General features: G+C 39.1%; 1 protein-coding gene across 5 annotated transcripts in view; it reads left to right on the forward strand.

The window, feature by feature from the left end:
• ZNF410 (zinc finger protein 410) overlaps window positions 1–16,805 on the forward strand; it is a 33,383-nt gene that overhangs the window by 15,199 nt on the left and 1,379 nt on the right. For 3 of the 5 annotated variants that reach the window (XM_090271125.1, XM_090271126.1, XM_090271127.1), the window contains 8 exons: window positions 248–466; window positions 1,920–2,111; window positions 5,847–5,997; window positions 6,483–6,664; window positions 11,139–11,228; window positions 11,706–11,831; window positions 12,561–12,701; window positions 14,112–14,239. In XM_090271125.1, coding sequence (XP_090127251.1) covers window positions 248–466; window positions 1,920–2,111; window positions 5,847–5,997; window positions 6,483–6,664; window positions 11,139–11,228; window positions 11,706–11,831; window positions 12,561–12,701; window positions 14,112–14,239 — 1,229 coding nt within the window. The other 2 variants (XM_090271128.1, XM_090271129.1) reach the window with 2 other exon arrangements.

Here is a 16,805-nt window from a genome sequence, read left to right on the forward strand (position 1 = left end):
GATGATGGATGCCAGGGTCAGAGGAGTATGTCCCTCACTTTTTGCCTGTCTCCCTTTAGAACTTAAAAGTCATCTCTCTGTTCTTTCCTGAGGCAAATTTTGTATTTGTATAATGAAAATGCTGTCTTTTCCTATAAGGGTGTTAGGTACTAAGGGATTTTTTAAGGGTATTTGGTGCTATGTATCAAAATGGTGAGGTCTTTGGAGATAGGTGCTTCATAAAGCTGTGGTGTTTTCTACTTACTAGATGATACTCCAAGTCATAATAACTCCTCCAAGGAGGTCCCTCCTTCAGCTGTGTTGAGAAGCCTTCAGGTGAATGTGGGCCCAGACGGAGAGGAGACGAGGGCTCAGACTGGACAGAAGTCCCCGGAGTTTTTATCCACTCCAGAGTCTCCTAGCTTGTTGCAAGATCTACAGCCAAGTGATAGCACTTCTTTTATTCTTCTTAACCTAACCAGAGCAGGTATTTATTTTTTTAAATCCTTTTCTGAACTCTGCTCATGCTTAAAAAAGAAAAGAAAATTGGTGTGGCTGGTGTGTATTTTAACCAGGTCATATCAAAAATGGAATGAAACTATTATTTTATTATTTTGGAGAATTGATATAGTCTAGTGATCAATTCAACGTGAAGAGAGAGGGTGGACTCTAGGATGATTCAAAAGTTTTTTGTTTGGAAAATTGGGTGGTGCCCACCAAGATAATGAACATAGAAAGGACAGGGCGGGAGGGAGGATATTTAGTTTCCATTTATGCCTATTGATGTTGAGATGTGGGAGGGACATTCAGGAGGAGGTGTCCTTTAGAGTTAGAAACAGAGGTCCAGAGTTCTAGAGAGCTCTGGAGGGAAATAGAGTAGTTTTGGTGCTTATCAGCATTCAGGAAATGTATGAAACAGTGAGTAGGATTCTTTGATTCAGGAGTAGTCTAGAACATAAACAGTGAAGTAGGCAAATCTGTGACCCTGAAAGAAAAAGCCAAACATATACAAGGGTAACAGAAAAATAGGAAGGAGTTGCTAGAGAGGGATAAAGAAAAGAATGAGAATCGTGGTTCCCAGAGGGAATGGAGTAGGGAGGAGGTAGTAAAGGGTAAAGGGGGTCAAATCTATAGTTACAGAAGGAGATTTGACTTTGGCTGGTGAACACACAATGCAGTATACAGATGATGTGTTATATAGAATTGTATACCTGAAACCTGTATAATTTTATTAATCAGTGCCATCCTAATAAATTTAATAAGAAAACAGAATGTGAGTGGTGTGGGGGAAGCCAAAGGAGGAAAACGTTTTAAAGAAGAAAAGGTATTATGTCAAATACTTGAGAAGGGGCTGGTGAGATGAGGACTGGGAAGTGTATGTCTCATGAGCTGGGCGAGAGCAGTTGTTTTTGTGGTAGTAGAGGTGGAGGCCGGGGTTCAAGAGTTGGGGAGTAGATGGTAGGTGAGGAAGTGGATATGCAAGGTAGGAGTTACACTTGTTCAAGAAAGATGACTTGGAAGGAACAGGTGAAGTACAGCTAGAGTAGTACTTGGGACTTTCTGTTCTTTTAAGAAAAATAAAGATGGGAGAGACCTGAGCTTAGACAAATGTAAAGGCTGTAAGGGAGGCTGTAAGCTGGCCAGTAGAGAGGAGACAGCTGGAGGAGACCTGGGGGGATAATTGAAGGCTAGGATGGGGCGAGGGTTAGCCTGGTTGCCAGGAAGGGCAGCTCTGCCTCTGAAAGAGAAGGAGGTAAGATAAAGACAAGCCTGTGGGCTGGGAGTGGAAAGGTGATAACCTAATCTTGTATGAGAACTGAGGTGAGAGGTGAAGGTCTGGAAAAGCGGATTCAGATTTGAGACACACAGGGTTTCTGAGCCAGGGCCAGTAAAAGGATTACTTGATGGCTAACTTTCACACATCCTCCTGTTTCTTCCAGGTCTGAGCTCTTCAGCCGAGCACTTAGTATTTGTACAAGATGAGGCAGAGGACTCAGGGAATGATTTCCTCTCCAGTGAGAGTGCGGACAGTAGCATTCCCTGGTTCCTCCGGGTTCAGGAGCTGGCTCATGACAGTTTGATCGCTGCTACTCGAGCACAGCTGGCAAAGAATGCAAAAACCAGCAACAATGGTGAGAACCCTATGGCGTTTCCCAGTATTCTGTGCAGAGATTTTGGTAATGCAGTGGTTATATTTTGAGTTATGCCTTTCTGAAACTAAATTGTTCCTTGTGACAGTTGATCAAATTAGCTATGAGGTCTGTAGTGTTGTTTTTTTTGAGTTCAGCATGTCTGTACTACTTTCTCTCATACTTTTCTCTATCCAGTAATTTTCAAATGTGGTTCTTGGATCATCAGCATCACCTTAGGAACTTAGCAATGCAAGTGCTGAAGCCCTATCCTACTGAATACGTGCCATCTTTTAGGAAGCCCTTTTGGTGATTAAAGCTTGGTCAGCCACTCCTAAACTGCTGCAAAACCTTTTTTTTTTTTAAGAAAATTTAAAAGTTACAGAGGCAAAATAAGGGCCATTGGAGCTTGGAAGAGAAGAAAGTTAAGGTACAATGTGCCTGGGGGGAAGGAGAGGAAAGGCACAGGTGTGCTCCTGGAGGGACAGCACCTGCCACAATACTTTCTGTTTTAGATTTGCCACTGTATTTTCTCATTAACCCATGACAATTAAGGTAATATTGGGTTGGCCAAAAAAGTTGTTTAGTTTTTTCTGTACAATGACTCTAGTAGTGCTTAGTTGTCTTTAACTTCATTCGAAACAATTCTGTTAGATTGTATTGTGGCAGATGTCATATCAGCAGCCCACTTAAAAAACACTTAGCGAAATTGGTGAACTTTGTGCAGTCATTTTAATATTGAAGGTGGAATAAGATATGCAGCATTTTACTATTGTTTTATTATTTCAAGAAAGGTAAACGTACCTGAGATGCAAAAAACGATTTGTGCAGTGTATGGAGGTGCTGTGACTGATCAAACATGTCAAAAGTGGTTTGCAGAGTTTCTTAGTACCAAATAATTCTTTGCTGAAGGGCTGTGTTATGCATTGTAAGTTGTTCTACCCACTAGAAGCCAATAGCAGGAGATAGCCGACATACTCAAAATATCCAGATCAATAAAGTTATTGGTGAAAATGAAAAATGTCTTTTATATTATGGGAAAAAACTAAATGTACTTTTTGGCCAACCTGATAGTACTATATTTGCTAAAGAGAAGCAGTGTAGGGAGGGGAGCTGGGATTTGGACTCTGGGGGCCTGAGAGCCATACCTGGTGCCATCATTTACTAGTTCCTTGCCTGGGGAATATAACCTCCCTTAGCTTCAGTTTTCTCATGTTCAGAACATAGAGATCAGGTAGCTTACCTAATTGGGTTGTTATAGAGATTAAATAAGATTATATCTGTGAAATGCCTTAAAATCAGCAAAGCATTATATGAATGTTTTTATTACTCTCAAAATGTTACTTTGTTACTTAACAACTACCTGATACACTTGAGTATAAGGTGAGTCCAAATATATGATAATCTTTCATTTCTCAATGAAATGATTCCCTAAAAATCTTTTTGAGACTAACTGTGATACATACTTTGAGGCATGTAGATAAAATTGAACATTGTAAATTGCTATTTGAGAATTTCATTTTGGTCATACACACATTTTAAACAATGAAATATATTAATTTAATGTTGCTTTTTATGTACTAACATGGAATGAAATGATTTTATTCAGTATTTTAATAAATTTAAACAAATACCTTTATCATTACTAAAGTCACTTTGTGAGTCCTGTAGCCCAGTTCATTAAAGCACATCATCTTGACCTGACTGAGTGGCCCAGTTGGTTGGAGTGTCGCCCCATATACCAAAAGGTTGCAGATTCAATTCCCAGATAGGACATATACCTAGGTTGAGAGTTCAGTCCCCAGCTGGAGCATGTGCTGGAGGCAACCAGTCTGTGTTTCTCTCTCCCCCACCCTCCTTCGCTCCCTCCCTTCCTAAAATCAGTAAGCATATCCTCAGGTGAGGATTTAAAAAAAATTTTTTTTAAAGCACATCATCTTCACATCTAAGTTTACTGAGCTATAAAAATATTTTAATTTGGCATTTGATGGAAAGGTCAGTGGACCAAATACCCACCTATTTTTGTAAATAAAGTTTTATTGGAACACTAGCATGCCAGTTAATTCTATAAATTGTCTATAACAACTACCATGGCAAAGTTCAGTAGTTGTGACAGACCATATAACCCTCAAAGAAAAAAATATTTACTACCCGACCCTTTACAGAACAACTTTTACTGATACCCAAATGCAAAGACAAAACTGTAGGAATTTTAAAGTGTTTACAGTTGTTCTTCAGCTTCTACAATATGAGGTGTTGAATTTCTTTGTCTCTCTTTTTTTAATGTTTGAACAAGTCCATTGGGTGACTTCTGAATATCTAAAGCTAATCTCTTCTGCAAACAGTACTTTTTTTTCAAAAAGTAATCAAGGGAGCACTTCTTTAAGTGAGTGATTTTATAAGGACCCAAATACAAGGCAACTCTTTTTCTAAGAGATTTTTTTCTGCTTTATGATTATATCTGTGTTCTTATCGTATCTACAAAATTGAATTCTCAATAGCCCAACTGTCATAAGTTGAAATCTCTGGATTAGCGAGGGGTTTCTACAGACCTTTCATTAGAAATTAATTAGGTGGAACTTTGGAGTTGGGAAATTTCCTTTACAGTATGCGCTGTTTAAATTTTACCTATGTAAAGGCATTACTTTTTCAATTAAAAAACTGTGGGACAATTATTTTAAAAGAAAAAGTTAATATTAAGTAGCAGAAGGCATTTCACATTTTACTTTGGCCTTGGAGCAATTAGTTTTATGACTAGCATTTGATTAAGTATAGCAAGGAAAATGTAGGGCAGGCAGGAAGAGAATAAAATTGATAGATGGGACAAACACCGCTTAACTGTCAGGTTCCAGGGAGTGTGATAGCTACAACATATAACTCCAACTCTTTGCTTTTGAGAGAGTTTTGGAAATTAAATCTTATTCCTAAGGTAGGTATAAGTGGAAAGATAAACTCTATATGCCTTTGGTAGACTTAAATGAATGTTTTTGCCTATCGATGTCCAACTGTGTCTGAAAGAATGGGAGCATCACCTGCTACATAAACTTTTAATTAACTGATTTATTTAAATTAAAGGGAAGTACTGCACTGTGTGTTTCTCTCCTCCCCTCTTATTCTGTTGAACAAAAAGCTTTAGTAGATATTACCTCTCACATTTTAAAGTGTGGTTAGAAATGTAAAAATCTGAGTTTTTGCATTCTTAAATATTTTATAACTGAAGAAGGGTAGCATAGGAAATTGGAAGATGGTTCTTACTCTCTAGAACAGTAGGGACAGCCAAATTGACTTCAGGAGATAGAAATCTAAGAATGCCCATCTGCAAAAGAAATTAACTACTGTAAACCCAGAACTAAGCTAGAATGGCTGGAGGCTTAAAATACAAGTTTTTGTTACCGGAACTTTAAGTCATCTTCTCTAGCACTCTGCTCTGGGTGTTCATATACCTGTTTCCGTATAATTTCTGTGTAATGCAAAATAGGTTTAACACTGCCTTTTGCTAGGAACCATTTTGGACATTTTGTCCATTTCCCAAAGAGACCTAGTCTGTGAAACAGAGCATGATGACTTTGGTGGTTCTCTGGAGTGAGTGATGGGGACATAGAGCACTCTCACTTCTTTAGATGAAGATAGATGTTTGATAATTGATCACTAGGCACAAAATATAGGAGCTTTATTGTTTGAACCAAAATATCTGAGCAGGGTCCTTTCCTGGATTACAAATATGTGACTCTCTTATAGGAGAAAACGTCCACCTTGGTTCTGGTGATGGGCAACCCAAAGATTCTGGGCCCCTTCCTCAAGTGGAAAAGAAGCTCAAGTGTACAGTTGAAGGCTGTGACCGGACATTTGTGTGGCCAGCTCACTTTAGGTACCACCTCAAAACCCATCGGTGAGCAAATCTGAGATTCCATACTTGGAACCAAAGGACATTGATGCTTCCAGAGGAATTATACCCCAAATTGACAAATTAAAGGCAAGCAGGGGCTGCCGCTCATTTGTGATTAAGATGTCTTTTGTTCTTTAGTAGAAAGATCTGCATTCTCATTTATCTCATTCTTTTTGATAAATATTTAATAAGACATTTACATCTAAATGAGCTGCAAGAGGAGTTCTCAAATTGCATTACAAACATCATTTCTTGGAGAACTTAAAAATAATAATGTATAAGCTTGGGTCCCACCCTAAACTTATGAAATCCATTCTGTATTTTGAGAAGGGCCTGATCATCTGTAGTTTTAATAAACTTCAGGTAATTTCAGTATATCCAGTTTTGGGATTTACTGTCTGCCTTAAGAGTCAATAAGAACTTTGACTTGTCCTCTCTAGCAATAAACATTTTCAAATATTGTTGCTCGTGCAATTTTTTTTCCCCAGAAATGACCGCTCCTTCATATGCCCTGCAGAAGGTTGTGGGAAAAGTTTCTATGTTCTGCAGAGGCTGAAGGTGCACATGAGGACCCATAATGGAGAGAAGCCCTTTATGTGTCCTGAGTCTAGCTGCGGTAAGCAGTTCACTACAGCTGGGAATCTGAAGAACCACCTGCGGATCCACACAGGTGTGTACAACCCCAACATTCCCTTGGGCAATCTGCTTGGCTCGGTGCTTATTTGCGTGTCCTTTGGCAAGGCTCTGAGGTGGAAATAGAAATGAAAGTCTAGAGTTGTTGCTAGAACTCTGAAGATGGAATTTCTTTTTTTCAGATTCTTCATGGACACTTCAAGTCATTCAGTAACATTTATTGAGCTTCCACCTGTGTGTGTGGAACAGACAGTGTTAATTTCTGCCACTAGGAGCCTAAAGTGTAGGAAGGGGCTATAAAATCTCCTCTGAACAACAATAATATGATGGGATATGGACAAAATAAGTCTTTCCAAGTGTCTTTGAACATTACACAATTTGGGACAGTAACAGAGTCATAGAAACTTTACAGAGCCTGTTCTAGGCACTGAATGGGGTAAAATGGGGGGAAATACAAAAGCTAAGATATAATCCCTGATTTTGAGGAATTTGTTTTTTTGTTAGAACCTCACATAAGAAACAGAATAGAAAAGTAACTTGTTCTGGGTCAAACAGCATGTTAATATCAAAATAGCAAAATAAAGATACCGTGACTTGTAGTCTACGAAGCAGACATGAGAGGGTAACTGAAGGATAGGGTGGCTTTCCAAGCCCCCTGGCCCAGCATGTGCTGTCTCTGACCAGGGCTTAATCACTGAACTCAGCCCACTGTCTTAGGATATGTAACTATTCTCTACTTTCTTGCCACCTCATTGTCTCTTCCTTATTCATTCTTGCATAGTTAAATGACAGAAGGTACAATTAAAGGGCATTTAAAAAGTAAAACCCAAGCTGTGGCCACATTTGTTCCAGGCATGATTTCCTCCACATTGACATTACTACTGGCTATGTCTTAGGGTGGAATAGCTCTGTTCTCAGCTCTTTTAATTAATCAATTTATTCATTGACTGATTGATTTTTTAGAGAAAAACATCGACTTATCCCATTTATTTATGCAGTGTTGGTGTATCAGGATGATACTCCAACCAACTGAGCTACCCTGCCAAGGGGGCTCAGCTCTTTCTTGAAAGAGTAAGCTAGACTTGCTCCAAGAAATAAATTTGAATAAAAGAACAAGAAAAACATCTAGCCGAATAGATTAAGAAAGAAGTCCAGCCTCACTGTTAAATGCGGTGACTGCCCCCTTGTGCCGCCCCTCGTCTTTGTAGTATTTCACAACTCTGAACGTCTTAGAATGCTTTCTCTTACTTCAGAGGATGGCCTGATTATCTCTCTTCATTCTAGCTCTTACTCGCTCTCCCTTGTTAATCTTCTAATTGTTCATCAATTTCAGAACTTCAGGTTTCTTCCATTTCATTTAGTGTGCTCTTTCATCACAATGGCGGAACTTAATTTAATCACTTCTCTCAGGATGCCTCACAGATCTGGGTCTCAGTGATTAACAGAATAATAGAAGTTAGTATTTAGTGAGGTAATTTAATATGTACCAAGCATATATGTATTTGTGTGTATCTTATTTAATTTTCAAGGTAACTCTATTTGTTAGATACTATATTTATTGATGAAGAAATAGCAGATTAGAGTTCAGTAACTTGCCCAACATTATGCAGCTAGGAAATGGCAGAGCTGCCAATGTTTGTGGCTTACCATGAGGGCTTACTGTGTGCCATGCACTGTACTGAATACTTGTGTTATCTCATTTAATCCTCAAAATAATCTTTTGAGTTCATATTATGTTCATTTTATAGATAAAAAACTGATTCTCAGAGAGGTTCAATATCTTCCCCATACTAATAAGTGGTAGTGCCAGGATTTGAGCTCAGGGTTATGTGACTCATGCTTTAATCATCATGCAATATTGCCTTTTAATCTTCCTCTTCTTCTCCCGCGTCCTTTATCTCAGCAAAATCACCACCTTCTCAGTCTGCAAATAGGGAGGCCATACTCTCACCTAGGTTAGCTCAGTGCAGACATTCATACTATTAGATTCTGATGAATTGTTTTCTTTTTCTTTTTTTTAATGAAATAAAGATATATATTGGTTTCTGCCACCAGTTCCTAATATTTGGTCCTTGACCCTGGTTTCTGACAGAGCACCCAAAACCCTTGTAATTTCCACTGGAGTGTCTGACACAGAGCTCTTAAATCTCTTGGAATTTCCTGGGCAATAGGAACATTTTTGTTCTAATGAGGTAACTCTTGGCAGGCTTATGGAAGGGTTGACTAATTGTTTTCTAAAAATCCTCTTTTTAAAGGTTTTTCAGTTCATCTGATTAAACACTCAATCTTATTTATTTCTAGAATCTTCAGTTTTCCTGACATTCATATTATTCTATTATAAATATGAGTATATTGTTCAGTCAGCAATGTTTTGAATGCCTAGCATTCTGGGGTAGGTGTAAGTATACAAATATGCTTTCAGAAAAGTTGCAGACCACAGGAATGTCATAAACATAAAACTGTGCGGTGCAGTCTGAAAGAACAGGACATTCTAGAGCAGCGCTTCCTCCTCCTTCGGGGTCCAGCTGCTGTGTTCTCACCACGCCAGCCTTACTGGCTGAGTAGGAAAAACTCTTCTTTTTTGCCTTGATTCTCACACTATGAGCACACTCCCACCACTGTGACACCAACTGTGTGGGTTGGGTTTTTTTCCCTATACCAAGCAGTTCTCTGCAACCCCACTGGGTCTCCTACTTGGAGGGAGATAGGGCCAGATCCCATAGGTAAAGGGTGCAGTGCCCCAACACTGCTTCCACCCTACCTCAGGTGCCAGTAGCAAGTAGTAGGTCCCCAGGTTGCTCACAACTTCTTTCCGACTTGGCTGCAAATCAGGTTTTCATGATCCTCTCCTTTGGACTTGATTATTTGTGAAAATAGCTCACAAAACTCAGAGAAACACGTTTATCAGTTTATTATATAACAAAGTATATGCTAAAGGATACAGATGAACAACCAGACAAGTAGAGCAATAAGGTCTGGGAGGGTCCTAAGCACAGGAGGTTCTGTTTCCATGGAACTGGGGTACATCACCCTCTCAGCATGTAGATGTGTTCACCAACCCAGAAGCTCTCTGAACCATGTACTGTCAGGATTTTATGGAGGTTTCATCACACAGGCTGAAAATCTCAAGCTTCTAATCATGGCTTGGTCTTTTAGTGACCAGCTTCCATCCAGGAGCTCATGAAGAGCCACCTCTTTTGAAGAGAAAGACATTATTACCCAAGAAATTCCAAGGGATTTAGAAACTGTGTCAGGAACCAGAATCAAAAACAAATGTTAGAATAAAAGATACTTCTAATGCTCTTTTCACTTAAGAAATTTACAAGGGTTTTAGGAGTCTTGTATCAGGAATTGGCATTAGAGACTAAATGTTAGAACGAACGATTCTCCTACCACCTCTATTTATAAGGATTTTAGGAGCTCTGTGTCAAAACAGGGGCAGAGAGATTTTCTTGTTATTTCACACTTGCCATTTCTGAAGTTGCCCAGAGCACTCTCAGTTTCAAGGCTGCTTGTGCCTGAAATTTCCTTCCACCCTTGTCATCTTTTTAAGACCAGCTTAAATTCAACTTCTTAAAAAAAAAATCTTAGAGCCCCCCCCTTTCTAAATGCCAATAGCCTGTTTTTGTACAAGACTATATTCAAGTTATTTATAAATACATTTATCTCTCTCACACTTGTCCCTGACCCTTAGAGGATAGACACTGCACCTGATTATTTTCACTTTCTATTTTGAAGTAGTTATAGGCTTACGGGAAGTTGCAAAAATAGTACAAGGAGTTCTGAGTGTGCTTTACCAGCTTCCCCAGAAAGTGGCATCTTATGTAGTCACAGTACAATATCAAAACCACGGTGTTAACAGTACTGTCAGTCTTCAGGCCTTACTTAGTTTTTACCACAAATGTTTGATTTTTAAAATAACAAATTAATATTATAGAAAAAATTACAGGAAAGCAAAAAGAAGAAAATAAATCATCCATAATACCATTAGTATATCTACTTTTAACATACCGTTATAGATTTTTCTGTGTACCTCTGACTAAACATGTTTTTATTTGTTTTATAAAATGAGACTATATAATACCTACTTTATAACCTTTAAAAATCTATATTTTTAAATGGATCTAGAAACTGATTCTTAAAGAGAATTGATATAAGGTAAAAATCTTGGCAGCATATATTATGCACTGTTAATCTTAATATCCTCGGAGGGGATAGGATCACTGAAGAAGGTGGGTCAGTGCAACTGTGGTCAGCTCTTGAGCCAAGAGGGAAACAGAAGTATGATTCTTAGTGGCAGCCACTGCTAGAGAAAAGGGCAGAGCTATCTCTCTGGTGGGCGTATACTAGGAGATCATTGAATGGTGACATTTATTAGACAGCCCAGTTGAAATTATATAGCATGCATTTACCAGATCAGAGTAAGTCATTGGAAACTGAAAATGGTTGATAGGAAAAGAGACTGATAGTTCATCAGAAGTCGGAGTCTTTATCTCATTTTCTGTTTCTAGGAGAGAAGCCTTTCCTTTGTGAAGCACAAGGATGTGGCCGTTCCTTTGCTGAGTATTCTAGCCTCCGAAAACATTTGGTGGTTCACTCAGGTACTCAGATCGTTAATACAGAAGAACCACAAGTATGGATGTTGAAGACTGTGAGAGTGGTGGCAGGAAATAGGACGAGGGGATGTTAAGAACCTAGGGTTGGAATCCTTGAGGATGGCACACATCCGAGAGGTCCACCGAAGGCTGTATCTGAAAACAGAAGTAAATGTTCTGTGTGGCTGCCATGATCGCATACCAAACATGTTGTTTTGTGAAGGCAGAGGTCCAGTGGGTCTGGAATGGACTGGGGGCTGGGAACAATGAGCGTGCTAAGCCTTCCTGGTGACTTTCCTGCCTTTTTCCATGTACTGAAGGTTGAGAGGCTGGGGGAAGGTGGTGAGTGGGAGAAGGAGCGGCCTCTTATGTTTATTTTAGCATCCTATGGGCTTCTCCATCTGGGCCTTAAGTCCATTTTCTAGTTGTAGAAATGTCCCTTGTCTTTCTAGTTCTTTTTTCTTAACCTGGTCACTTTTTCAGGAGAGAAGCCTCATCAGTGTCAAGTCTGTGGGAAGACCTTCTCCCAAAGTGGGAGCAGAAATGTGCACATGAGAAAGCATCATTTGCAGATGGGAGCAGCAGGGAGTCAAGAGCAGGAGCAAACTGGTGAGAGAGAGGGTATGCTGTATCTTCTTGCCAAATAAGTGGGCTGCCTGGTTATCTAGAAATTTTCCGATTCTGTTTTAGGTAGAGACCTGGTATCATTTGTTGGGCTGATGGTTTCCAAACATAGCTGTACAGTAAAATCCTCTGCAAGCTTTTAAAACATGTATATTCATATTGCTTTTCCACTCCCCTCAAACAAAACAAAACAACCTGATAAATGAAATGATTTGGAAGTAAGATCCTAGAATCTATACTTTTAAAGGTTCCCTTAGGGAGTTGGATGGTAACTTGTGCTGATCCATGGACCAGCATTTGAGTGACACTGTGATAAAATTTCTGTGGAGAAGAGTTCAAGCATTTTTTACCTCTCAGTCATGATTCCCTTTTTACCCTAACTTAAATTTGATAACACTTTTTATTATTATTCCTTTTCCATATCTTTCCTTAACCAATTATTTCATTCCAAATTATTATTTCTCAGGAACCATCCATTTCATTTCATATGCTAATTATCCAGATGCTGATCACAAGCAAGGATGTTTATCCATGAGGCTCAACCCTCCCCTCCTAGGCTTATTCTTCCTTCCAAAAGTAGATGAAATAGGAGGTAGTACCCAAGATACAGGTTAGTTTTTAGTTTGGAAAGAAAAAGCCAGCTTCCTGAAAGAAAATGGGGACCAGGCACAGCCATGACTGCTGTACGTCTCTCACATCCTGTTCTCTCTGCAGCTGAGCCACTAATGGGCAGTAGTTTGCTTGAAGAAGCATCAGTACCCAGTAAAAGCCTGGTGACTGTGAATTCCCAACCCAGCCTTGGTGGAGAGTCCTTGAACCTACCAAATACCAATTCTATCCTAGGAGTTGATGATGGTAAGAGTTTTAACTCTCCTTTATTTGGGGAAAATGGGCTGCAACTAGAGACTAAGGAATGGGGTTGTCTCCAAAATGGTTTTAATTTCATTTCTTGTGAGTAGCTGTGGTATGATTTAATAGCATTTGTGTTTTGTATCTGGGGTGGATAAGTGAATTTGTAAAAAAATAATTGAAAAGATGGTATAACAATAAAATAAAGAGAAAAATTTTTATGAAAAAAATAATCCATAATCCTAGCATCCTAGCCCAACTATTTCTATCTTTCCTATTGCAGTTATGGAAGAACTTAACTTTTAAAACATTTAAACAGAAAATAACCAGGTTTTACAAAGGAGATATAAAGCAATTTCTCCATACCTTCAAAAGCCATATCTTCTGGAGAAAAGAAAGGGCTCTCTAGGAAACAGTTGCTCCTCTCTGGTATAGAAATTTCACCCAAGTTACACAGGCCAGGCTCTCTTCTCTGAAAAACTTAACAGGTGAGGTCAGCATGCATTTATTCAGTGCCTACTCTGTGCCTGGCACCGTGGGAAAGATGACAGGGACCTTAAAATCTAGTTGAGAAGTTAAAACTTACATTTGGGTAATGACATTGAGTGAACAGAAGATGGTATCATAGCAAACGTTAAATTATATGGTATAGTTTGGAAGAGCAGTTTAAGCTAAAAAGCCCCTAGAAGAAATTTAAATTTATTTGAGGGCTAAGTGGTTTCAAAAAGATGGTCATGGTGATCCCACTAATGAACATTTAATAAGTATGAGATCTACATTGAAGTTAACTCATATCCTACTCAGTCGTTTTGGGGCCTAAATGACCATATTTGTGTAACTTCTACATGAAGCCAGCAAAGCCTTTGAGTGTACTCCACAACTCCAGCCTCCTCTGTTCCACGAAGGACACTCGTGGTTGACTAGAGCATGAGGCACAGAGATTCCATGGAGGCATTTTGTCAGCCTTAAGGAAGAAAGTCTCATGGAAGGAGGGGACACTGAGTAGGCACTTTGAAGCTAGGTTTAAGTTCTTGACCTGTGCATATCATGCTGTTTGTATCATTGGTGACTGCTTTAAGGGTTGGCTCTGGTTTCCTGATCTGCCTGTCTAAGCTTTTGCCCTGTTTTAATCCAGTAACAGTGATAAAGCCGCATTACTCTATAACTTGGTATATTGAAAAGTGATCAGCTCCTATATCAAGATTTTTTGCCTGTTCTTCCCATTCCCTTTTTGCAGTATTTCCCAAATTCACTGATAACGATTATCAGATAAAAATTAATTTGGAAGAAATACAGGAACAGAGGATTCAGTTTTTCAGGGAACAGTTTAAAAATTCTTAATCAGAGGCTTGGTAATGCAAGTAGATATAGCTGTGGATTCGCTTTTCATTGAAACATTTTTCTGTTGTTTCACAGAGGTGCTTGCTGAAGGATCCCCACGTCCCCTGTCTTCAGTGCCTGATGTGACTCATCACTTGGTGATCATGCAGTCAGGGAGGCAGTCATATGAGGTTTCTGTCTTAACGGCCGTAAATCCACAGGAGGTAAAACTGTCTGTGGCCCTTACTTTGTTCCTGTGGAGACTGATGTGGAGAGTGTTTGAGAATCTAGTTTAGAGGATTTGAAAAATTCTCTTAATTTCAACTTCCTGGAAATTTTGAATAGAATATCTTCCTTTAAGCTTAGTATGAGTCCAGCTTTGAAAGGAGCCTGAGCAGTAGGGTTTCCTGAATTGTGAGCTTGGTCAGTTACAGGTGAGACTCTCAGCTTTGATTTTCTGTATTCACATGCCTTAATGAATTCCTGCCCCTACTGTTTTCTGCCTCGCTATGAAATGGGTTTGCTTTTATTTTTATACAGAAAATAACATCCTGGGACAAAGTGGTCCTTAAATAAAAAGGTAGTAACAAAATCATTTTGAAAAATTATTGTTCATTTTTGTAGGGTTATATGTCTAGGAGATACCAGGCTGAAGCAACTGGGCATATAGAAATGTGTTCCCTGGCTTATTGAATTAGAATCGTCATCTAAATTAAAGAGAAGTTTTAAGATCATTAAGAGTAAAAGTGTGTTATTAGAGACCGAAGCTAAGATCATCCTCTCTTGTATTCCCAGTTAACTAAGTGGGCCAGTGAAGAAGGCTGATGGGGGGTGGAGGTGAGGTGATTAATTTGAAATATGTTGATGGAGAAGAGCTCCTATAGATACCGTAGACCACAAAAAAGGTGAGCAGGTGGGTCCTAGAGCAAATCAAGCCTGAAACATCGCTGGATGCAAAATGGCAAAACTGAAGCTGTCCTACTTCAGGCACATCATGAGAAGGCAGGGTCTTTGGAAAAGCCAACAGTGCTGGGGAAATAAAAGGCAAGAGGGAAGTATGCGCTGGATGGACTCCATGAAAGAAGCCACAGGCAGGAGTCTGCAGGAGCTGAGCAGGGCTGCTGAGGACAGGCATTGTGGACGTCACTCATTCATATGGTCCCTAGAAGTTGGAGCTGATTCACTGGCATGCAACACATGTCCTTTTGTTCTTTCCTAAGTTGCCTTCTCCAGGTTATTGCTTTGGAACATGTCTCATCTGTGGAGCCTTCCTTTATCTACTTTATCTTCGTTTATCTATTTTAAAATTTTTATGGAAGTGTTCAAAGAGTAGTGAGAGAATATTATGTCTTTTTATGGTTGGTTGGTTTGAATTAGGATTCAAACAAGGCCCATGCATTGCATTGGTTAATAATTATATTTATTTAAGAGAAAGGAAAAAAAAAACCATAAATTGTTGTCCTAATTATTTTTGCATTCATTGGTTGATTCTTGTATGTGCTCTGACCAGGGATCGAACCTGCAACCGTGGTGTATTGGGATGGCACTCTAATCAACTGAGCTATTGGGCCAGGGTGCATTGGTTAATAATTCTTCATTCTCTTTATAATAGCCCCCCCCTTTTTTTTTTCAGTATGCTTATATATTTAAGGAATTGAGTTACTTGGCCTATAGAATTTCCCACATTCTGGTTTTGACTGATTGACTCCTTTTGTTGTTTAATATATTGTTATATCCACATATTTCCTTAACGCTGGTAATTACATTTAGAGGCTTGATTAGCTTCATGCTTGTTTCTTTCCCCCTCTGGCAAGAATATTTCATAGGTACTTCCTATTCCATTTCATCAGGACATACATGATACTCAACTGTTCTCCTCTTACTGATCTTAAGTAAAAATTTTGGCAACCATTATTGACTGTAGCCTAGTTCCATTTTTTTCATTAGGGCTTGCAATATGGTGATATCCTAGTTGCTTTCCCCCCTCTGCTTTTATTAATAGTGATTCTTCTATAAAATAGGTACTTTTCCTCATCAGCTATTGGTTTGCTCTGAAAGTCAGTTTAGCCATCTTCTCTTTACCTGGTACAAATTATAATCCTGACAAACTAAGCTACAACACTCAATCTTTTCTTTTTATATTTGAAACTTCTGGAGCTTTTTTCTCCTGCTAAATACCTAAATACCTTTTTTTGTTTGTTTGTTTTAATTGAAGCACTCAAAGCTACCCCAAATAAATGCCAAATGTATAAAACTTAATTCGGTCAGTAGATACTATGTAGCTAATATGTGTGAGGCACTCTGCTGGGTACTAGTTATTCAGTAGCAAGTAAAATACAACCTCTGCCTCAAAGAGCTTACAGTCAGAATTGGGACCTCTGCCTTTTCTACCTTCATAACTATGTAAATGGTGTCCTTGGAGTGGTACTGTATGGAGAGGTTAGAATGGGAAGGGGGTAAATCAGTAATAAACCAGCAATTTTTACATGGTGTACTAAGTGCTAGTCTTGAGGGAAGTCAGGGACCTGAGGGATGATAGCAATCATTTTGATGGATAAGTGAGAGGGATTGGAAGGAAATAACAGGCATAAAGGTAGCAATATATACAAAGGCAAAAGGTAAGAGGAAGCAGGGAATGACGGTGGAACCACAGAGGGTTGAGTATGATGGACTTGGAATGGAAAAATGAGAACAGGAAAGGTAAGTTGGTCCCTCTCTTGAAGGGCCTTACAGGACATGATTTTATCTTGGGGACAGTGGGCAGCACTGCATAGTTTTAAGCCAGATAGG

Source organism: Furipterus horrens, unplaced genomic scaffold, assembly GCF_987537825.1.
Source record: "Furipterus horrens unplaced genomic scaffold, mFurHor1.1.pri manual_scaffold_3, whole genome shotgun sequence".
NCBI classification, from domain to species: domain Eukaryota; kingdom Metazoa; phylum Chordata; class Mammalia; order Chiroptera; family Furipteridae; genus Furipterus; species Furipterus horrens.